This window comes from Drosophila teissieri, chromosome X (assembly GCF_016746235.2).
Source record: "Drosophila teissieri strain GT53w chromosome X, Prin_Dtei_1.1, whole genome shotgun sequence".
NCBI classification, from domain to species: domain Eukaryota; kingdom Metazoa; phylum Arthropoda; class Insecta; order Diptera; family Drosophilidae; genus Drosophila; species Drosophila teissieri.
In genome coordinates, this window is record NC_053034.1 from 14551327 (window position 1) to 14574103 (window position 22777).

Sequence of the window (22777 nt, forward strand, 5' to 3'; positions counted from 1 at the left end):
TTGCTAATGAAAAGCGGCTAGTGTGACCAGGCGAGCGGGACTTGGAAACGCATGCTGCCATATGTTTGCAATGGAATTAACATTACAGCTGCAAGCTATACTCCTAAACAGAATTGTAAATAAAACATACTACAATTAATTAAATTTCCTTGCCAACATATGTAGTTAAATTTGTCGCAAATGTAATGTCTTATTGCAAGCGAGCGTTGCCAGATCGCTGCACCTTCTACCAGTGTGTGCCCGCCATTGGCTAAAAGTTTGCCTTTGTCCAGTTGCTCAGATTCGGTAACACTGCGCAAAATTATTTTAATAAATTATTTTTATAAAGTACGCGCCAATTCGACGCGTTTTCGTCGTGTTCATCGAATATTTCACACATCCCGAGCAATTGCAAGTGCCTGCACGCCGTATTACAGCCAGGAATCGAGTGTGCGTGTGCAATTGGCCACCAGTTGTTGTCCACTTCGCATTCCCAAGCCATCCGAAATCGGTTGTTTATCGCGCGCTCCATTGGATTTATGAATATAGAAGCGTTCGACTCCGAATTCAGTCCACCAGGATGTCGCAGGACAAGGTCGTCGGCACCGATGTGGCCGGCATTTCCAATGCATTATCGAATATCCTGAACGAGATGATCATCTGCATCAATGGCAAACAGCTGCCCGAAGTTCACGGTGAGATTTGGGAATATGTTGGGATCACTCACTGGCTGTCTGCAGGGCATACAGACTGCTCTGGCATTCCAGGCACTACCCTGCACCATCGGGAATCGCCCAAGGGCTCCAGAAACTAACCATGTTCTATGGCATTTCGAACGACTGAGTCATTGGGAATGCAACCATCATTGTTTTTTATATCCAGAACTTCTGTGTTTATAGATTTAGATGAAATATGGGAATTGCCATTACCAAAGTCTTCCATTTTAATTTATGTTGCATAGTCGTGTTTAAAGTTAATAGGAATCCCACCAACAATTCGAATTGGTTGAAGATATTTATCCGAATATAGATCATTTTGGAATGCCATACAGCATCCAAAGTTGTATGCTTTTTAAATAAGGAATGATTACATATGATCTAGTTCTGTTTAATGTAACAATGTAAGTTAAGCTCTAATTAATAAGGACATAATAAGGATAAATTAAGGATAAAAGTGCGGCAGATCCATCAGACACTATACAATACTTTTAAGATTATTTGCCTTCGTTTTAATGAACTTTGATAAATCTTTCACAGAAAAAGCATTGGCCCAAGTGGGCAAAATGGTAGCCGCCAGTACGCGTGTTATGTGGGAATCGAATACGTTGACGGAACGGGAGTGTGTCCAGAAGATAATGAAACTGCTGAGCACCAGGGAGGAAGAGGGCAAAACTTTGGCGGAGCACTTCTTCGAGCTGTACAGGAAACTAACGTCGATTAGGTTCGATCCCCACACGAGGCACTCGCTAATGACCTATCTGCTGTCGATGGCCGATAAGTCGGCTGCCAACGGAGACGCAGATGCACATTCGCAATCCGATAATCTCAGCCAGATTTTGAGCAGTCGTGTACACTCAACGAACGGCTCTTCCCTTACCAGTCTGAATGGAAATGGATTGGTTAATGGTGGAGCTGGCTACAGCTACGATCCCACACAGGCCAGCATCGGATTGAGCCAACAGTCCCTGCCAAACTACGTGGAAGCAACACGGAATATGCCCGACTCCCGCCAGGATATAGTGACCAATGCCATTTACTCCTTCACCGGCGTCCAAGGGAAGTATTTGAAGAAGGATGTGGTAACGGGACGGTTCAAGTTGGATCCGCTGAACATTAAGTTTCTGACCGCCGGCCAAGCGGGCATGTTGCTCCGGCTCTCTGAACTTGGCTACTACCACGACCGCGTGGCCAAGTTTGCGGACGTATCGACCGGCTTCAATGCCATGGGCTGCATGGGCCAGGCGCTGATTTCCAAGCTCAAGGAGGAGCTAGCGGACTTTCACGGCCAAGTGGCCGTGCTCCATGATGAACTGAATCGTTTTCGGAAGGCCCAGATGAATAGGATTCCGAACAAGGATAGCGAGTCTGATGCTGCCGACGAACTGACGCTCTTTAAGCTGCTCGCCTGGTACATAAAGCCACTGCACCGAATGCAGTGGCTAACCAAGATCGCCGACGCCTGCCAGATGAAGAAGGGCGGTGAATTGGCATCGACTGTGTACGATTTCCTCGACAACGGTCATTCGATGGTCAATAAATTGGTGGAGGATGTCCTCTCCGCCATTTGTGGCCCACTGGTGCGCATGATCTCCAAATGGATACTGGAGGGCGGCATTAACGATCTGCACAGCGAGTTCTTTGTGGAGTCCCTCAATGATGTGGGCGCCGATCGGCTCTGGCACGATAAATTCCGTCTGCGGTTGCCCATGCTGCCCAAGTTTGTGCCCATGGAAATGGCCAATAAGATACTCAAAACGGGCAAATGCATTAATTTCCTGAGGGAAATCTGCGAGATGCAGGGAATGATGAGGGGGCGCGAGGAACTAATGAAGGTCATGGACACTAATGGTGAGTTAAGCATGCTTTAAAGACATTGGGCAAGCAAAAATTAATAAATTGCAATGCTCTATCAACAGTTGCCCAATTCTTTTCGTATACACCGGACACCAGTTGGCATGCGGCCGTGGAAACGTGCTACCAGCAGACCTCCAAGCATGTCCTGGACATTATGGTGGGTCCGCACAAGCTGCTGGATCACCTGCAAGGAATGCGTCGCTACTTGCTGCTGGGCCAGGGCGATTTTGTTAGCATTCTGATCGAGCACATGAAGTTAGTTTTGTAGTGAATGAAATTTGAACTTTTGAGTTTCGATAGTAACACTTGAAAACTCCCTTTACAGAGACGAACTCGAGCGGCCGGGCGTTGATATATATGCCCACGATCTCTCCTCAATGTTGGATGCCGCTCTGCGCTGTACGAATGCCCAGTACGATGATCCGGATATACTCAACCACCTCGATGTGATGGTGCAACCGCCGTTCTTTGGTGACATTGGCTGGGACATCATCTCACTGCAGTACATCGTACAGGGACCACTGGCCACCATGCTGGAGCCGACCATGCCCACGTACAAGTTGCTCTTCAAGCCACTCTGGCGCATGAAGCACATGGAGTTCGTGCTCTCGATGAAGATCTGGAAGGAGCAGATGGGCAACGCAAAGGTGAGTGTGCTGGCTTTTTGACTGCTTATCGGTGTTTCGAGTGCATGCACATATTTAGATTGCCAAGTGCCACTCGGAGTGCACATGGTGATTGTAGTGGTCAGGGAATTGCTAACACGCGGACTCTGATTTCAATTCAGAAGTTTGGCACTTGCTCCCGAGGTAAATTGGGTCAGACTTCAGATTGGTCGGCCAACCAAGAAATTATTTATAAATTGTACATCTGAAGGAATGGTGCATATGAGAAATATCTAGAGTTCTTTGACTCCCTATTTTTGAACCTATTTAACCTATAATCAAGCTTATCTGGTTGCGAAAGGTACTATGCGGATTTCTTGAGCAATTTATAGGCTAAAAGGCTAATCTGGCAACAAGCAGTTGTGGGGCAATCTATTTTTGAGTTGAAGGGAAGTAAAGTCGAAGTTCGAAAGGTTTCAGCCAAGAAATCGCCTATAGCACCTTGATAAGATTGCACGCCCTTGCAATCTAATCCGCTGCGATTACCCCACTTACCGATAAACCATCCATAGTATCAAAGTGCACAGGAATTGGTCGTTTTCGCCTTATGTATTATTTTCTAGTTTTGTAGACGGTTTTTCCGTACAAAAATAACATTAATTATGTGGTGAAACAAAAACACGAATACAGGATTACAAATTACACACACAAAAAAAAAAGGGGGGTGCATAGAACACACACACTGTCGGTGAGGAATGTGCAGACTGGGCTGGTGATCCTTTTTACAATTTGGAATCGGTCTTCAGGAGCGGCGCCAGCTTCTGGGTGAGCATGATGTTGCCGGCAATCTTCAGCTTGCCCTTCATGAAGGCAGCCTGGGGGTTCAGCTTGCCCAGGGCGATGTCAACCATGTCCTCGTCGGCGACCGTCAAGGTGGTGTCCACCTTGATGCCCTGGGCAGGTCCCTCGTAGGCCTTGGCGTTCTTGCAGTCCAGAGCTGAAAGTAGTGTTTATTAATAGGTTGTTCATCTGCTCATTGGTATGGGCATGGTATGTGCTTTTTATTGTTGTTACCAAAGTACATGATCTATTCTTGAAATTAGCAAATAATTTTTCTAAGAAGAAAGGCATAGGAAACTATAATTTTTAACTTTTTTAAGAAGAAAGGCATAAGAAACTATAATTTTTAATGTAAATTACTGCGTTTCAAAGTGTCTACTTGCTTTTGAGATCCTCTAATAGTGCAACAAGTGGCACACATACATATATTGCATTGCTCTAATATATTCCCTCGATCGAGCGAAAAGGCAATTCAGTGGTTTTTGTTAATGCAAACAGCTGGTGCCGAAGTACAAACGCTGCGCACTTTGAACTGTGACTACTACAAAATGCAAAACACACACGCAAAGACCACGTACTGGTATTCTCCGGTGGTCAGGAGCGGCATTGCAGTGGGGACTGGCAGCTGGGAGGTTGGAGAACCCCCCCACATAGAAGTTAAAAACAGAAAGTTCCCCCTTTGGATTTCGCTCAGCTACGCCACTGTGCTGCGCGGCAGGGGTGTCTATTTGGTGCGTGGGGTTTGGATGGGCGCTTTTGGGCCGATGGATAAACTGGTACTTACTCCACTCCTTGGCCACCTTGCCGTCCTTGGTGATTTTGTAGAGGAACACACCGTTGACCGCCTTGGCCTTGGCCTCATTATCCTTCAGTCCATCGATGATCTTCTGGAAAACGGCGTCCGACTGCAGAGACATGGTTGCTGTGTGTATTTCTGTGTGTGTGCGTTTGTTTTACCGGAAAAATACAGAAAATATTCAGTGGGTATTGCTGCGTTTGTGCGTCGTTGAAAAAAAAATGCTTACGCTTTGGGTAGAGAACGCGAAGTAATGAGCAAACGGCGTGCAATCGGCGATTTTATTGTCGCTTTTTTTCACTACACTCCCCCTGTGGTGTGGGAGCGGGATGGCCATACAGCGTGCTACCGGTCGGTGTATGTCGCACTCACTTGCACCTGTTGCATTCGCGTAAGCTTTGGTGTGCTGTTATTATTGCGCTCTCTTTTGCTCTCTTCAATATGTTAGACAGCTGGTGAACAGTGGGCTGAGGAAGATGTTTTATATATCAGATGTTGGCATCTATTGAGTTTTAAAAATAAATTAGTAATAATTATTTTTTATAGCGAATTGAAATAGGTAGTACCTTTGATGATGATTAGTAGGAATAAGTAAATTACGGTAGGGGTAACATTTGCCTTTTCACCGCTTGCCAGCCCACTGTTACAGGTGTGGAGTTTAGACTTTAACATTAACATGGAACGTCTAACATGAACGCGTAACAGCGGTTATCAGCTGTTGTCCAAGTTTTAGTGCAAAGTGCGCACCCGGTTTGAAATGCCCATAAAACGGCGATAAGGCCTTCAAGACTCTTCAGATTATTCCGAAAAAATATATCACCTCACGGGCCCATTGAGAAAATATTCTTAACACCCCAAATGGCCTATTACCCCAGCAGTTTTAGTTCAATTCAATACTGGGTCGCTTATATTTTATATCATAACTATATAAAACGCAAGCATTGTTCAGTACTATTATTTAGCATTGACCATAGCATTTCTGATAGTAAATGCAACAATTTATAAGGTTAAACGGCGAATAGTAATTGCGTGTTTATCAGCTGCACTTCCTTATGAGCTCTCGAACTTCTCCGGATCGATTCCGGCTTTTTTCATTTCCACGGCAATGGAGAAGAGATAGTCATAGCATTCCGACCTGTTATAAAAAGAAAGATATACGATTAGGGATATAAAAGAGCTAGGTGTCGGAAAGTGCGAGTCGAAACCCACATGGTTTTGGCCTTCTCCCAGTTCTGTCCCCAAACGTAGACGCCGTGTCGTCGCACCAGTATGGCACTGCAGCCCGGATACTCCATCATGGCGGCGTACATGCTGTCGGCCAGGTCGCGCTCAAAGGGTGTGTTCTCGATGATCGGTACGACCAGCTCCTCGTCGTAGCGCAGATATCGCTTGTCCGCCTCATCGTACACGCCCTTGATCATCTCCAAGTGGGTGCAGCGGAATGTTTTCCCCGGCCACAGGAGCGTGGCCATTACGGCGTGCTGCGAATGCGTGTGGATAACGGCTCCCGCCTGGCGATGCTGGTAGGCCAGCATGAAGAGCGGCGTGCACTGGCTCTTCTTCAGGCCCTTGATCTCGGGCGGCAGCTGCAGATCCTTGCCGGTTATGTCCTGCACGAACAGATCCTCTGGCTGCATTCGCTCCTTCTGAACGCCCGATGGTGCTATGTAGATGTCATCGCTGAAAAGGATTAGCCGGAATATATTGATTTCTGGCATTATGCATTTAGTATCAACCAACTTACTTGTACTTGATGCTCATGCCACCTCCTGTGCCGGTCACCCAACCCAAATGATAGAACTGCCTGCATAGCGAGGGGATTAGGTGGCGCGGATGCTCCGCCGGCAAGTCCTTGAAGATCGAAAGGGCCATCTCGCTGACAATGTGACTTTCGTGGGCCGTAATCTGTGCCGTGCGACGCTGATAAGCGAGATTAAGGGATTCTGAAAGCGGCGAATCACGAACGTAAACAATGCTGCCGTCGATAGACGATAGCAATCGGTGTATCGCTGTTAGCACACAGCGTTGCCGTTCCGATTAAGTTGTTCCAATTAGAAAGGGGATTTTGAAAATGGTAGTTACATGTTTTAAATCTATTTTCAATTATTCATTTGGAAAACAAGTTTATATGAAGTTTTATCAAGCTTATACATTTCTACCTTATCTTTTCAGACACTTCGCCCAATAAACACCGAGATCGGCAAAGCGTCGCACCGCCTGAACCTCTTCACCTCGGAAATCATGCACTTTATCCACCAGATGCAGTACTATGTGCTATTCGAGGTAATCGAGTGCAACTGGGTGGAGCTGCAGAAGAAGATGCAGCAGGCGACGGCATTGGACGACATCCTGGACGCCCACGAGAAGTTCCTGCAAACGATTAAGGTGGGCTGTTTTGTCAGCAGCAAACCGAATGTGGAGCATTCGCTGGAGGGTGTGTACGACAACATTATCGAATTGGAGAAGTGGCAGTCGGGCTTCTACAAGGACTGCTTTAAGGAGCTGAGTGCCCGCCAGGAGCTGGCCAAAGTTGTGGAGAAGTCGGAAAAGAAGGGCGTCTACGGGCTGACCAACGAGCTGATCCTACAGCGCGACCAGGAGGCAAAGATCTTTGCCGAAAAGGTGGACATCGCCTGCCGCGGCCTGGAAGTCATAGCATCCGATTACGAAAAGGCTGTCAGCAGTTTCCTAATGGCTCTCAACTCCAGCCACGATCCCAATCTCCAGCTTTTTGGCACGCGTCTGGACTTTAACGAGTACTACAAGAAGAGGGACACCAATCTGAGCAAACCCCTGACCTTCGAGCACATGCGCATGAGCAATGTGTTCACATTGAACAACAGAAACTATCCAAACAGTCGCTTCGTGATCCATACGCCGACCTCCAATGAATAGCGACCAATAGCCATGCAATCGCGTCATCCCAGTGCCCATAATCGAATCATCAGGCCTCACCACAGCATTCAGTTCAACTGCTGCTAAATATTTGAGATATCTCGATATCATTGGAGCTAAGCAAACGAAGGAATGAAAAGCAATCAAGCAAACTAATCCAATTATTAACTAAGCCTTTCTGAATCGAAAACAACCTGCACCTCTATATATATCTCAAGCTTTGCCGTCAATCGCCTGGCTGCAAGCCATCAACTTAAGATATCTCCAATACGTGTCTCTCATTAATACAAATTTATTGAGTAGTTGTAACGAAAGTATTAAACGACAAGTTGTTTGTCGAAAGGCGCACAGTTCTTTTTTTTTGTTTGTAAATCCCTTAATTTTTTACATCGAAGCTTAGTTAAAATAATTTTTCGTAAGTGCGTTTGTCAATTGCCGTGTGGTAATTAAAAAGTAAACATAAGAGTTTGTTACGTATTTTAAAATGGAAAAGATAGCGAACGTTTTGAAAAGTTAATGTTTTGAACAGTTTTAAACAGTAATGCGAGCTCGAAATAAACGCTAGTTGCATTGAAAGTTTGCGCTTTTATGGAATTATTATAATTGGGTTAATGAAATGGGTTTTAAAAGCGTAATATTTATGCTATTTATTTATTCCCTTCTCTCTCTTTTTCAAACTTGTTGCCCTGAATCGGTTTTGAAATCGATTGCGCAGCGAGTTATCGACAGTCCGCGAAGCGGTTAACATTTTACCGCTAGCGAGTGCAGCCACCTATTGTTTAGCGTAGTCAAGCACCAACGTGCAGTAAACATCGATAGTATCGATTAAACATACACTTGCGTGCCACCTCTAGTTTGCGAGCGTATTAAAGTTAAAAAAAAAAAAAACGAAAACAAATCGGAAAAAGACGGAAGTGAGTGCTTTGTGCTGCCGCCGGTGATGTGCTGAAAACGCCTCGCCAAACTAGCCCAATTTCCCAAGCGAGATACCGATTTTGCAATCAAAGTAACGCCACGGAGTGCAGCAAAAAAAGAAAAAAACCACAATAGCAACAGCAAACATGGCACTGAAGAAAGTGAAGGGTAACTTTTTCGAGCGTATGTTTGATAAAAACCTCACCGATTTGGTGCGCGGCATTAGGAACAACAAGGATAATGAGGTAAGCGTGTCCAGGACTTGCAGCCCCGCCTACCACTCCCCCGCCCAACAACACACCAAATCTGCCGCCCCTCGAATTGCCACGCCCCCCCAAGTGGCCCAGCTGTGCGTCCAATTAGAACTCGCTAATTGGCTGGCAAATTTCGTTTGCATTAAGGGAATCTTATTAGAGTTTGGTGTGCTTGCATGCGTGTGTGTGTGTGTGTGTGTGGGTGAAAGTGGCTGTGTGTGTGTGAGTGTTTTGGCATCTGCCAACAATGCAAAGGGAAAAGCAGGAAAAGCTTGAAAAGAGCCACAGAACTGAACGCACCAAATTAATTAGCAAGTGGCTTTTATCAAATATTTACCCACGTTAATTCCCCCGCCGATTGCTTTATATTTTTTTTTTCTTTGGTCCTTATCAGAATGCTTGGCAGGATCAGCTAACGGTACTTGCGTTGCCACACAGCGAGAAAATACCATGTGATTTCAAAATAAAATTGTATCTACTATATCTTAGTAAAAATGCTAGTAATTGCAAATATCAATGCAATCGAAATAATATTTAAATGGCCAAAAAAGAAATACACAAAAACTGTGGTCAAATGAGTTACAGAGGTTTGCATATCGTATAAATATATCAATTGACACATAATAATGTATATGCAATAAGAATTGAGTTTGTCTACGTAAACAAAAAATAAGTTATTCTTGATTAAGTTTGTTTTATATATCTTCCACTGCGCATTTCGATTGTTCATTTTGCTCTTGTGTGGGTTCCTCTAAGCGCTGATTTACAAATGTGGTTAAATCAATAGCATTCATTCTATTTAATTAAATGAAAATAAAAACATTTCATATCAACAATTTTCCCATATTGTTTGCTCTTCATCACAAATAAAAGTTACTCATCAGTTGGCGTAGTTTCAATATAACTTTCTTAAGTAAACAGTTCACATCAGTTTGCCATTTTGTGAAGCAAAAGTAGAGTAAACAGTCAATATTTATATATTTATATTCGATTTTATCAGCGACTGCATCTGCATTCCATTAAAACGCTTTTGCTCTAGGACCAACAACACTAGTACGTTGCCCGCCACTGTGTGATTTGGAATTTGTGTTTACTTTATTTTGGTTCTGTTGCTGTGGGCATACAACTGATAGCCCCACGACGATTCTCAGATATGTTTGTTGTTTATGATGTGCTGCCATTGCACATTTCGCATTTCGCACATTTCACATAGCTATACTTATGTTTATATACGAACAGATTGATTGACAACCACTTTCTCCGCAGGCCAAATACATATCGACGTGCATCGAGGAGATCAAACAGGAGCTGCGGCAGGACAATATCAGTGTCAAGTGCAATGCAGTGGCCAAGTTGACCTACGTAAGTTGAGATACAAACCCAATGTGCCACATACGTATTGGAAATCCCCAAACAAACGATGTTTAAATCGCTATTCTAACAATAATGAAAGGTATTGTAATTTTTGGGGCTCTGAAAAGTTGCGAACATGTTAACTAGACACTGTGCTTGGTGGCCAAAAACCTTGCGAAATCGAAATAAGCTGGTTATCTGTACCGACAGCCCGCAGAGGATGCAGTTTCCCCTTCAAGACGACGGCTCGGCGTTAGATTCAGCTGTGCACCAGATTCTGGTGGCAGCCATTCAAAGTCGACCGAGTGCCTGGCTGCACTTGATGCAAATTGCCTGAGCTGGCGGCGGTGTGGGGTGCTTGTAGGCAATGTGCGACAATAAGGACGAAAGCAGCAACAGCCGTTAAAATAACAACTGAATCGGCGGAAACAAGGCGAGCCAAGAACAACAAAGTGCCACGCCCACACGCTGCTGGTGGTGGTGGCCAACGAACAAGCGATCCAAAAGATGCCATCAAAAGCAGTGTAGTTGGCACAGTTGTGTTGGCTATAATAGCATTGCTACGCCTGCAGATGTTGCTTTACTTACAATACCTTGTCGGTGTGACTAGCAATGCACCCTCGAGTGTGCGGTGCAGCTAAGGAGATTTTAATGCTAACGAGTCCTTGAGCCTATCCTGCACCTTTATAACTCGTAGACACACACATGAACACCCGCTGTCATATGCGCTTGCACACAATCAGCAGAAAATGTTAATATTTATTGATTCGATTTCGCTTTCGCCTTCGACAGATACAAATGCTGGGCTACGACATCTCCTGGGCGGGCTTCAACATCATCGAGGTGATGAGCTCATCCAGATTCACCTGCAAGCGAATTGGCTACCTGGCGGCCAGCCAATGTTTCCATCCAGATAGTGAGGTAAGCCTTAGCTTCACATTATTTACATTATTTATATGTTAAACACTGCATTTTTCGCACACTGCAGCTGCTCATGCTGACCACCAATATGATACGCAAGGATCTCAACTCACAGAACCAATACGACGCGGGTGTGGCGCTCAGCGGACTAAGCTGCTTCATATCCCCCGATCTGTCCCGCGATTTGGCCAACGATATTATGACACTGGTATGGATGGCATAGCATAGCTAATTAAAGTGCATGTTAATTGATTTGTACTGTACTTTCGTAATCTGCAGATGAGCTCAACAAAGCCGTATCTGCGCATGAAAGCCGTCCTTATGATGTATAAAGTATTCCTACGCTATCCCGAAGCATTGAGACCTGCATTTCCCAAACTCAAAGAGAAACTGGAGGATCCTGATCCAGGTTTAATCAAAATACACATCATTCTGCAGCCATTTAAATGGGATTTTTGTGTCTAATGCACTACCGTGTTCTGTTCTGCTTTCTAGGTGTTCAATCAGCTGCCGTGAACGTTATTTGTGAATTAGCACGTAAGAATCCAAAAAACTACCTGCCCCTGGCGCCGATCTTCTTCAAGCTGATGACCACATCGACCAACAACTGGATGCTGATCAAGATCATCAAGCTGGTGAGTGCTGATCCACATCACTGGCCACCAAATATTCACAATGATTACTTTACTCTTAAGTTCTGTTTTAAGTACGTATCTGTTTATATTATATATTTTGATTTTCGTTTGTTCACGGACAAACAACGATTTTGTTTTGCTGTATACTATGTATGTATATACCATGCGTATGTATACTCTTTATATATGACAATTGAATTTTTGTCTAACAAAAAGTTAATTAACACTACAACTACTCCTCCCCCTCTCCTCCCTCTGCTCCCGCTCCAAACAAACCAACAAAAAATAATAATAATAATATACAAACCACTCCAAAAACAAATACTAATGAAAACTGAAAAAAACTGAATGAAATGCCAAATGAAAATCGTATGAATTTTAGTTCGCGAGCCTCACGACAATTGAACCGGCGCTGGGACGCAAATTGACTCAGCCCCTAATTGAAATTATTTCCAGGTTTTTATCGGCGCGCTTTTCTTTAATCTGACCAACGAAAAATTCCAATCCAGAAAACTTAATTAAAAACCAGCACGCGCTTTGATTTACTCTAAAGCATTTTACTATTTACAATTTAGTTGATTGAACAATCCTTATTGTTTCGTTGGTATATATTTGGTATATATTTTCGTATCCTAATTGTTTAAATGGAAGCAACACAGATATTGTTGTATACTTTAGTAATTACTACCATGTCTTATTTGATTGATTAATCGAGGCGAAATCGTATGAGGTGTAATTAATCACCTTTTACGCTTTTACCACGATTTATCTACATCACATTTTCCACACCTCAAACGTAAACTCCTTCACAACCCAAAAAAAAAACAAATAAGCGTCGTAATTGATTATACTAAATGTATTGAAATTAAACAAAATTGACATTGCAATTTCAATGAACACACATCTTATGTACACCCATGTTGATGCACACACGATGTTCCATAATCCCTGAAATGAACAAAGCTTACAAGACAAGTTATTCATTGATATAAAAATATTATAAATAGTGTTTCCAAGATATTGAACAATCTGTGTCTGTAAGCTTTGCTTCAAATGCTCACATCCTCAATTCACACCGAGTCGTGCTCCTTTGGCTTCATTGTGTTGAAAAACTGCTTAATTCGCTTGACTAAAATTAAGAGGAAACTTCAAACGATGACATGTATACCAATCAAAGTGTAAAACATATATATATATATACAAATATACAACCAAGACCCTGAGATACACGAATATATAGACATATCATCAAGAGATCCGATCCGGAAGGAAAAGGACCAGGAAGAACGATAAAACTAAACTCACAGCCAGTTTAAGAGAAAGAGAAATACTTTTTAGAGTGCTCCAATTTACATTTTTTTATAACATTTGATTTTCAGTTTCGTTTTCGCTTTCGGTTTTAGATTTAGTTTTAGTTCTAGTTTTAGTTGTGAATAAGGACGTTGATGATTTCGATTGTATGTAATTTATGATTTATAATTTCTTGCTTGTTTCTTTTTCTCTTTGCATTTGCAGTTTGGCGCTTTAACCCCCTTAGAACCCCGGCTAGGAAAGAAATTAATAGAACCACTCACAAATCTAATTCATAGGCAAGTCTTAAATTATTGCAAAACAAACAAACAAAATGAAAATACAAATGAACTGAAGTAAAAAAAAAAAACAAAAAAAATACGATACGATTTCCCAAAAATTGCGTGGAAAACGATTGCAACAAAGCAAGGCGAAAGCAAAAAACTAAATTCGAAATCGCAAAGTGACCGATTAATGGTCGATAACTATTGATCGATAATTGAAGCTGCTCGATGATTGTGCGACTGAACGTTATACATATATTCGTTATTATCATTTAACTGTACAGATCTTCTAGCTTCTTATGTCCGTTACCTATATCGCTCTCTCTCTTTCTCTGTCTATCTCCATCTCTCTCCCACTCTCTTAACTTATGACTGTCGCCATCCTGCTTAAGTTCGTATTTGTTTCTATAATTTCGTCGTTTGTCTATCGATTTTTTGCTTATCGAGCACACTCATTGAGAGCCAAAGTTCAAACTAGTTAAATCGGCCGAAGCGAAAAGAAAAACAAATAATCGAGCCGTTGCAGTTGTTGTTGTTGTTGTTGTCGCTATTGTTGCTGTTGTTAGTTTTTCTTTTTTGGTTGCCTTTGCTGCGTTGCTTCGCAATGTTGTGTTGCCCCAATGTCTATCGCAATAATCGCTAATTGTTATCGCTAACACTATACATATATGCTATCGATATTGCTACCGCTGTTGTTGTTGTTGTTGCCTTTTGCTATTTGCTATTGTTGTAGTGCAATGTTTGTCGCTTTACCGCTGCTTACTCTTAATACAAGTTCCCATTTTTTTGTTTTTCTCAAACTACTAATACAAACCACAACAACAACAAAATAAAAAACTAACCAAAACACGAACAAAAAATGAAAACAAAACAAAACAAAATACGAACCAAAAACCAAACCCAACTCACTCAACAGCACCTCGGCGATGAGTCTCCTGTACGAGTGCATCAACACGGTGATCGCGGTGCTCATCAGCATCAGCAGCGGCATGCCCAACCACAGTGCCTCCATCCAGCTCTGCGTGCAGAAGCTGCGCATCCTCATCGAGGATTCGGACCAGAACTGTGAGTATTGCCTGTCGCATTTTATCCTTTAAGGTTCCCTCACAGTCAATGATTACTAATTGCCAATTACAGTGAAATATCTCGGACTGTTGGCCATGTCGAAAATCCTGAAGACGCACCCGAAGAGTGTGCAGGCGCACAAGGATCTCATACTCGCCTGCCTGGACGACAAGGACGAATCGATACGACTGCGCGCCCTGGACCTGCTGTACGGCATGGTCTCGAAGAAGAACCTAATGGAGATTGTCAAGCGATTGCTGGGCCACATGGAGCGGGCAGAGGGTTCCGCCTACCGAGACGAATTGCTCTACAAGGTGATCGAGATATGCGCCCAGAGTTCCTATCTCTATGTGACCAACTTCGAGTGGTATCTCACCGTGCTCGTGGAGCTCATCCAACTGGAGGCTGGCTCACGGCACGGCCGCCTCATTGCAGAGCAACTCCTTGACGTGGCCATTCGAGTGCCTGTGGTCCGGCAATTCGCCGTCAACGAGATGACCAATCTGCTGGACACGTTCACCGTTTCGGCGCAAAGCAATTCCATGTACGAGGTGCTCTACGCCGCCGCCTGGATCGTTGGCGAGTTCGCTGGCGAGCTGGAGGATGCGGAGAAGACGCTCAACATCCTGCTGCGCCCGAGGCTACTGCCCGGCCACATCCAGGGTGTCTACGTGCAGAACGTGATCAAGCTATTCGCCCGCCTGGCCACCACGTGCTTAGAGCTTCAGGATCTGCCTGGTTTGGTGACAGTAAGTGCTTCTCCTCATATCTGCAAATGATCTCTTCTGAATTCGTGTTATCATTTGTAGCTCTGCGACCATGTGCTGGATAAGCTACAGCACTTCAATGGTTCCAGCGACATTGAGGTGCAGGAGCGTGCCAATTCCGCTTGCATGCTGATCGAGATGCTGCGCAACCAGCTGTCCACTTCGACCGATGCCATGGCCATGGACACGACGACGGAGGGCGGCATACCGCCGCTGGCCATTGAGATTGTCCAGGAGATGACGCTGCTGTTCACAGGCGAGCTGATTCCGGTGGCGCCCAAGGCGCAGCGTAAGGTGCCCCTGCCGGATGGGCTGGATCTGGACGAGTGGATCAATGCTCCGCCTCCGGAAGATGCGGCGAGCAGTTCGTCCTCGGAACACGACAAGGACGAGCTATTCGTTAGTGCCGCCCAGGCAGGATCGGCAGCTGATGGTGGCGGCGGAAAGCGGCGGCAGAGTTTGGAGCTCACGCCCGAGCAACTGGAGCGGCAGCGAATGGCTCGGCTCATTGAGCAGTCGAACAATCCTCATTACCTCAAGTCCACGCCCACGGCGAGTGGTGCCTCGAATGCGGATCAGTATGACAATATTGATGACATACCCATTACGGAGCTGCCGCTGGACATGGAGGGCGTGGCCGCTCTGCGCGTGGGCAGTAAGTTGTCCGCATGGACTTATACACAACCAGTTGCATTTCACACATGATTTTCTTTTTGTGCAGTCACCAAGCGATCGGATAAGTACCTCCAGGAACAGCAGGCGGCACAGGGCGGCAAGGATGGCAAGAAGAAGCATAAAAAGGGCAAAAAGAGCAAAAAAGCCAAGAATAAAGTGGCGTACAACAGCAGCTCCGAATCGGAAGGAGGTAAGCTAAGCCGAAGTTAACAAATATATACATTTATATCCATTTATATATAAATTTGCAGAGCCGAAACCCTTGCACATTGTGAACACCACGCTGGACATGCCCGAAGGTGTCTCCATGTCGGACAGCGAGGACAAGGATGGCAAATACGATCCAAATGATCCGCATCGAGCCCTGGACATTGAATTGGACATGTAATCGCAGAGCCGAGAGTTTCACAGAGTTGAAAAGACTAATTTTTGTAATCCCTTTACAGCACGGACTTCGAAGCGCCTGCGGTGAGGTCCTCGTCCAAAAAGTCAGCGGCGGGCAAAGAGAATCTCAAAACGCCGGCGGAGTCGGCAGGCAGTGGTAACACCGCCAAGAAGGATAGGAAAAAGGATAAGGATAAGGACAAGGAGCGGAAGGCGAAGCGGGAGCACCGGGATAGCAAGCGGGAACGCAAGGAGGCTGCTGTTCAGCCGGTGATCGATCTCATCGATGCTGACACGCCCACTCCCAGTCCCAGCCACATCTCCGCCCCCAGCAACAATAGCAACGACAACAACAACATTTCAACCATCCTTCCAGATGCCCCCAAGCATCACAAAAAGAAGAAGAACAAGGAGAAGTCGACGGATGGTGCGCCTGATGCCCTGGCCACCGCCACCGCCACCGCCATCGGGAGCAACATCATTGATATGGGCGCGGAGGTGGCGTCCAAGGCGCACAAGAAGAAGCATAAAAAGGAGAAGTCGCAGCGCAAGGAGAAGAAGGCTTCCGAATCTGCATCAGCATCCGTATCCGCCATCGTTTCGATCGGCGAATACGAACAGCCACTGGGAATCTCAACGCCCAGCAAAGAGATTTTGTAATTGCTAAGCTCCAAGTTCCACTATTATAATTAATCATTATTACGATTGTTTTTTGTGTCGATTCATTACGCGTTTACTCGAAAAACAGGAGAGGCGAAGCTAGCTTCACACTCTCCATTTTCGTTAAGTTGAAACAATTGCCTCCTAAAAAAGAAAAAAGAAGAAAAACTAAACAAATTATCGCTGCGATATAAAAACAAAACCAACATTGAACAAATTGATATGCTAAAAAATAAATCAACATAAACCGTATAAATATATATATATATAAATAATTATTAATATATAGAAGTGTAATTTTAAAATGTAAAATGCCGCCAGTCTGCCAATTGCGGCTTAAAACATGAAGAAAGCTACAAACGGTAAAGAAATATGCAAAAATGATCAACTGCAAATCGGAATCCAATGCAATGCAGTTCGATTCCAGGATATACTATCTATTTTTGATGAATTTGTAGCCTAGAACATGCGATTCCACTAAAAACACACCCACAAACACAGACAATTATATAGCTATAGTTATATAAAATGGAATTTTATAATGAATCCCACACAGAGAATAGAACAAACTGCATGGATTGTAAAAACAAATGATATATGTATACATGTGAAACCATATGAATCAAATATAAAGTACTGCTATACACTAAATAATTACTAAAAAAAAAAACTGATACAGAAACGGAACAGAAGCTAAGTGAAATTATACATACATGCATATTATATACAAACACCCACACAAACCCACATACAAGTATATAAACGTTAAATAAATGAAAAGTACAATGCAGTTGGTTATTGGTTGGATTTCTTGTTTAATTTGGACGCTGATAAATCGCTTTCTAATTGATCGAATTCGGTAAGAATAAATACAATTTTTGTAGGCTTTTAATATCTAATTTTATTTATTAAATAAACGTTGGAATGAATTAAAAATAAAATAAACAAATGCCGCTTCAAAAAATAAATAGAAAATTGGTGACACATGATAACCAATTCTGTTAGTAAGTTTCGTTTAATTTGTTTCAAAAATAATTTGATTTTAAACAAGAACACAAACCAAAAATTTCAAAATTACACTTACAAATGCTTAAACTAGAGCTATATATATTTCAACCTTTGAAGGCTTTAATTAATAACGTTTATATAACTAAAAAATATAAATTTCGAACACGAACAACAAAATCGATTGAAAGTACAGAGACTGTGATGATGAGCACATCCATTCAAAGGAGCTGGTACTTTCCCAGATCGGCCTCCCTGCCGTGCATCAAATAGGCGTTGATGGCAATCTGGCTGAGCACCTGCACACCACATTTGTGCAGATAGTCCATGTCCTGGGACGACAGCGGCGCCTTCTTCACGTCGACAAAGCAATGGGTGGCACTCTTGGCCACTGGATCCTTGGAAAACGGCGTGCTGGGCTCCAGGATGCAGGCGCCGCCGGCACGCAGCACATTCCTAATGGGCGCTCCGCTCCTCTCGCTCATGCTGAGTATGACCCGGTGATCGGAGAAGGCGCCACCGCCGCACGCACCCAACTCCGTGCGCCAACGATGGACGGCGGCGGCAATGGGCTCCTCCTCCGGTGCCAGGGTGGGCAGGTTAATGGCCTTCGGATTGCCCCATTCGTACAGCGTTTCGTCCAGGAAGTGGCCACGCGCATGACAATCTTCGATATACCGGATATTGAGTATCCATTTCCCTGCGGCAATGCAGGCCAGCATCTTCTCACCGCGATTCGGACGCTCGCACAGCAGATGGGTGCAGGCGTCGTCATAGTTCACCAGATTCTCGCACACTTTGCCACCCAGTTGGATGACCCGCTCGACTAGTTCCGCCCGCTTTTCATCATCATCACCGCACGAGATGCTGAAGCACGGAATGCCAGCATACTGCATTTTGGGTGAACCGCCAGAGGATCTCCTCTTTGCCGCATTGAACTCCGCCGGATCGCGCCAGTCGACCATGTCCTCGGTGCCCAGGGCAAAGCCCTCGGACTCGAAGGGCTGCACATACTGCACCTCGCTCTCGCCGCAATCCATGTCGCTGTCGTGGCTGCGCTTCAGACTGTTCCTTCGCGATTCGCAGTTCTTTAGATAGTCCGTGATCTGCTTAACGTCTGGGGCCACTGCGGGAATATCGGGGGCCATGACGGGAACGGCCGACTCCTCGAAGCTGATCTTGTCAAAGTCAATGGTGCTTTGGCCTTCCTCGCTCATGGTTGGTCCATCTGATCGCCGTGGCGGTGCTGCTTCGGTTGGACTCTGTGTGTTCGGCACGAAGGGGGATTGCGTTGCGCTGCGGGGTGAGCCCGTGGACACCCTGAGTGGTGTCTTTTTGCCAACCGACAGCTTGGGTGTTTTCGGTGATCTATCAAAATTGAGTTTGGTGGCCTGCGTCCTCGTTGGCGGCTTCTTTTTCACCGTTGATGGCGATTCCACAAGCTCTTGCGCCTTAGCACTACTTTCTTCATATTCGATGCCCAGAGTCTCGCATGTGATCCGCATCACGCGCTGCCTGATGACGGCCAACGGTGTGTCCGGTTTGATTTTCTGGGTTGGCAGGCGCCAGCGCCGCTCGAAGTCATCGGCCATCCGCTGCTGGAACTCGGGCGTGAGGCAAAACTCCGGAATGCCCGGCGCTGGTCGCTGATGCTTACGACTGACGGGCGTGCAGGCCTGCCGCCGAATACGCTCCAGTTCCGGCGTTTGATTCTCTCGCATCTCACGGATAATCTCGCGCACACAATCCTTGCCCTCATCGGTATCCAGGCGTTGGACGAATTGCTCGAGAAAGTCCAGGTTGTACTTCTGGGCACCCACCTGGCTAAGCGGCGTGCATGGAGAATCGGGAGGTGTGGAGCTGCTGCTGCGATGACGAGCACTGCCCGCGGGTATTCCGGCTAGTTCGGAGACTCTCTTGTTGCGCAGGGGCGTCAGTTCTGGAGCTCCTGCTCCTGGACTGACAGCGGCAACTGGTGTGACAGAGCCCGCTGGTTGGTTCTCCGCCTCCTCCATGGTGACATCTGGTTGGGCCACCAACGTAGACTCATTCGGTCTTCTTAGTGTTCGAGAATTGCTGTCACGCAAGCGCGGAGATATGGGGAAGTCCTCGGGACTCTTGCCCACCAAGTATCCGACGAAGGGCAGCTTCTGACCAGTGCGGGCGCACTGCACCAGCCAGTCGGATGTGACCACGGGATAGTTCCACTTAATGGCACCTTCGTACTTGGAGCCCTCGGCAGTGGGACACACCAGCAGCGGTTTCTCCTTCTTGATGAACGTCTTATTGACGGAGGCGCCCAGTAGTTCTGCTGCCGCATTAATAAAGTCCCGCTCCAAACCTGCATAGATGGACACCACAATAGTCATGCCTTTGAGCGGCTGACGCAGTGCAGCAGCTGGCACGTGTTTGTGGTAATATTCGATGGGCAGCAGCTGATTCTTCTTCATGCAGCTTTCCAGAAACAGTTCGGTGACCACATTTCGAGCCTTGACCGGTAGTTCCTTCACGTCCAATGCCACCTCGAAGCTGACGATGGCGAAATCCACTTCATCGGAGAAATTCGATGGCACCAGTAAGCCTTGGGCAGCCTCGCACTCGGTCAGCATTTGGTTGAAGAACTCCTCGTTGAAGCACTCCTTGTGCACATACACAGAGACACCAGCAAAGTAGTCCAGCTTTTCGAAATCAATGGATAGAGTGCTGGCACTAAGATCGGGCAATGGCTGACCGGCGGCGGCTGGATTCGGATTGGCCACCGAGACTCGCTGGCGTATCTCCATTTGGGTGGAACTCGCCGCTGGATGGAGGAGACTGACATCCGCCGGTGGCAGCTGTGCCACTGCTCCTTGATCCTGTGAGTACTGATCCAGCAGGGTATGATCCGGCTCCTCGTGCTCCTGTGGCTGCACTGGATCCGGTTCCTGATCGAAGAGCTTCTTCTTGATGGGCAATGTTGGCTGCTTGAAGCTGTGGTTCATGGAGCGCAGGGTTCGCTTGCTGGCAGGGGAGGCGACATCGGGTTCTCGATTCTGTGGCAGCGATACGCGATGCACCAACTCACTGACCACGCGACCAGCTCGAATGCTCTCCAGCAGCCAATCCAAGCGCACCACATGAACCGAACCCATGAGACCATCGCGCTGCCACAGCCGGTACTCGGCGTCATCCAGTTGGCCCACAATGATGTGCGAGATGCCCTCGTTGGCCTCATCGTAGCGGGTCGCTCCGCCCGTATTCAGCACTCTGTTTAGCTTTTCCCGCTCCTCTGAGCGGAAGCCACTCAAATACACACAGCAACCATCGAGGAAGGCGCCCGCCTTTTTCGCCTGCCGCGGTTCAATTTCGGCCAGCACCTGCTGGTAGTTTCTGCCACTGCTGGTGGCCTGCTTGAGCAGATCCTTGGCGGGCGAGCTGCTGCCCACACTGCTGACTGATTCGTTGACGGTAGTTAGATCGCTGCACATGCGCCGCGAGCCGGAGATGAAGCTGATCCGTGAGAGATCCGAGAGGTGCGTTTGATCAGCACCGGGAGCAGCGCCCGGATGAGTGCCCTTGGTGGGTGTGGACGACTTCTTGCCAGGGCGCACCTCATAGTCCTTTGTGGGCAGGGCGTAGCCGCGATTGTAGCTCTCGAAAATCCATTCCGGCAGCAAGACATCCTTCTTGTAGCGTATGGCCGCCTTGTACTTATCGGTGTCCGTCTTTGATTGCTCAGTGATGACGATGTCCACCACCTGGGAGCGGAAGGCGCGATGATAGATGCCGCCATTCTCGTTGACCAGCCGCATAACCTGATCCTTGCGCGCCACATCCAATCCGCTGCACGTGATGTTCGCCCCAAAGAAGATGGGCAGGCGGTACTTGTCGAAATCGGGATCTGTTGCCTTGATGCCTTCGCGCTGGCTGCGACGACTCTGATCCCAGACATACTGCACCCAGTCGACGTGCATAACGGGCACTCCGTTCAGCGTGGCCTGCTCGTACTTGCTGGACTTGATGGTGTTCGATATGAGGTGGGTGGTGCGATGCCCAAAGCTCTGAAAGTATTTGCCGCCCATCCAGTTGATGAGTCTGCTGAACTCCTCTTTCTTTTGTGGTGTTATGCCCGTGGCCGAGACCTGTAGATCCCGCATGGCCGTGGTGTAGATGGCACTGCTGCCCTCGGGGATGGGTTCATTGCGGCGCAGGCATGTAATCAGGCATGGTGGCCCCAAGATCAGAGCTCGCGTCTGCTGCAATTGCTCGAAGAATTCGCCCTCGAACTGGGCCAGCACAAAGACGTCCTTCTTGGTCAGGTTGCCGGCTGCGATCAGGGGATATCCCTCGCTGGCCTTTATTTGCCGGATCTGGGTTTCCGCCAGCTGCTGGCCCAGTAGCTCCAGCGACGCCTCGAACTGCTCCAGTGTGTCGGCCTCCTGGACGCCACCGTCGCCCGGCTTCAGGTTGTTCACGAAGTACGCGCAAATGGACTCGTCCATGCTCATGCTCATGGTGGCGATTGCGGGTGTGTTGCCTGCTCCGTGATGCGCTGCAAAATTGCCGTGATTTTCGCACTGCACTTTTTTTTGCGTACGCTATTTGGCGCCGTTTGTTGTTGCCGTGAATTCGCTGGCAACGCTGGCTAGCAATTCGCTGGCAACTTTGAATTAAGCCGTGTGGCAACGCCGAGTTCAATTTGAAAAATATATGGATGGGTAAATATTGCGTTCATAAGCTATATGGATTTTATATTTGATATTACTTAAATATTTAAACAATTTTCACATTTTAAGGGAAATATTTCGAATATATTTCATTACTTACTACTTTCCGTTTAAATCATCGATAGATATTATTTGAAATCGCAAACCGAGCGAAATATCGATACAAACGTTATCG

At 46.2% G+C, this 22777-nt stretch overlaps 5 protein-coding genes across 5 annotated transcripts; 2 read left to right on the forward strand and 3 right to left on the reverse strand.

Annotated features, from left to right (window-relative positions):
• The first annotated feature begins 276 nt into the window (after positions 1-276).
• LOC122624146 (gamma-tubulin complex component 3) lies at positions 277-8264 on the forward strand. The gene is made up of 5 exons (XM_043803590.1): positions 277-674; positions 1236-2546; positions 2615-2807; positions 2878-3199; positions 6966-8264. Exons 1-5 carry the CDS (start codon positions 560-562, stop codon positions 7686-7688), a joined length of 2664 nt encoding a protein of 887 aa, XP_043659525.1. The 5' UTR covers positions 277-559; the 3' UTR covers positions 7689-8264.
• On the reverse strand, positions 3748-5160 carry LOC122624148 (peroxisomal multifunctional enzyme type 2). Its single transcript, XM_043803592.1, has 3 exons — positions 5023-5160; positions 4782-4931; positions 3748-4154 (listed from the first exon to the last, which is right to left on the reverse strand). The coding sequence occupies exons 2-3, from the start codon at positions 4912-4914 to the stop codon at positions 3940-3942; spliced, it is 348 nt and encodes a 115-aa protein (XP_043659527.1). The 5' UTR covers positions 4915-4931; positions 5023-5160; the 3' UTR covers positions 3748-3939.
• LOC122624147 (probable methylthioribulose-1-phosphate dehydratase) lies at positions 5653-6781 on the reverse strand. Its single transcript, XM_043803591.1, has 3 exons — positions 6538-6781; positions 6003-6473; positions 5653-5928 (listed from the first exon to the last, which is right to left on the reverse strand). The coding sequence occupies exons 1-3, from the start codon at positions 6663-6665 to the stop codon at positions 5844-5846; spliced, it is 684 nt and encodes a 227-aa protein (XP_043659526.1). The 5' UTR covers positions 6666-6781; the 3' UTR covers positions 5653-5843.
• A 283-nt stretch (positions 8265-8547) lies between the features above and the next one.
• On the forward strand, positions 8548-17681 carry LOC122625362 (AP-3 complex subunit delta). Its single transcript, XM_043805484.1, has 13 exons — positions 8548-8848; positions 10124-10219; positions 11003-11131; positions 11199-11339; positions 11411-11540; positions 11627-11766; positions 13282-13355; positions 14257-14405; positions 14478-15154; positions 15215-15827; positions 15894-16037; positions 16099-16231; positions 16294-17681. Exons 1-13 carry the CDS (start codon positions 8750-8752, stop codon positions 16889-16891), a joined length of 3123 nt encoding a protein of 1040 aa, XP_043661419.1. The 5' UTR covers positions 8548-8749; the 3' UTR covers positions 16892-17681.
• A 206-nt stretch (positions 17682-17887) lies between these two features.
• Positions 17888-22541, reverse strand: LOC122623092 (DNA topoisomerase 2-binding protein 1). The gene has a single exon (XM_043802023.1). The coding sequence runs from the start codon at positions 22387-22389 to the stop codon at positions 18118-18120; it is 4272 nt and encodes a 1423-aa protein (XP_043657958.1). The 5' UTR covers positions 22390-22541; the 3' UTR covers positions 17888-18117.
• Between the last annotated feature and the right edge of the window lie 236 nt (positions 22542-22777).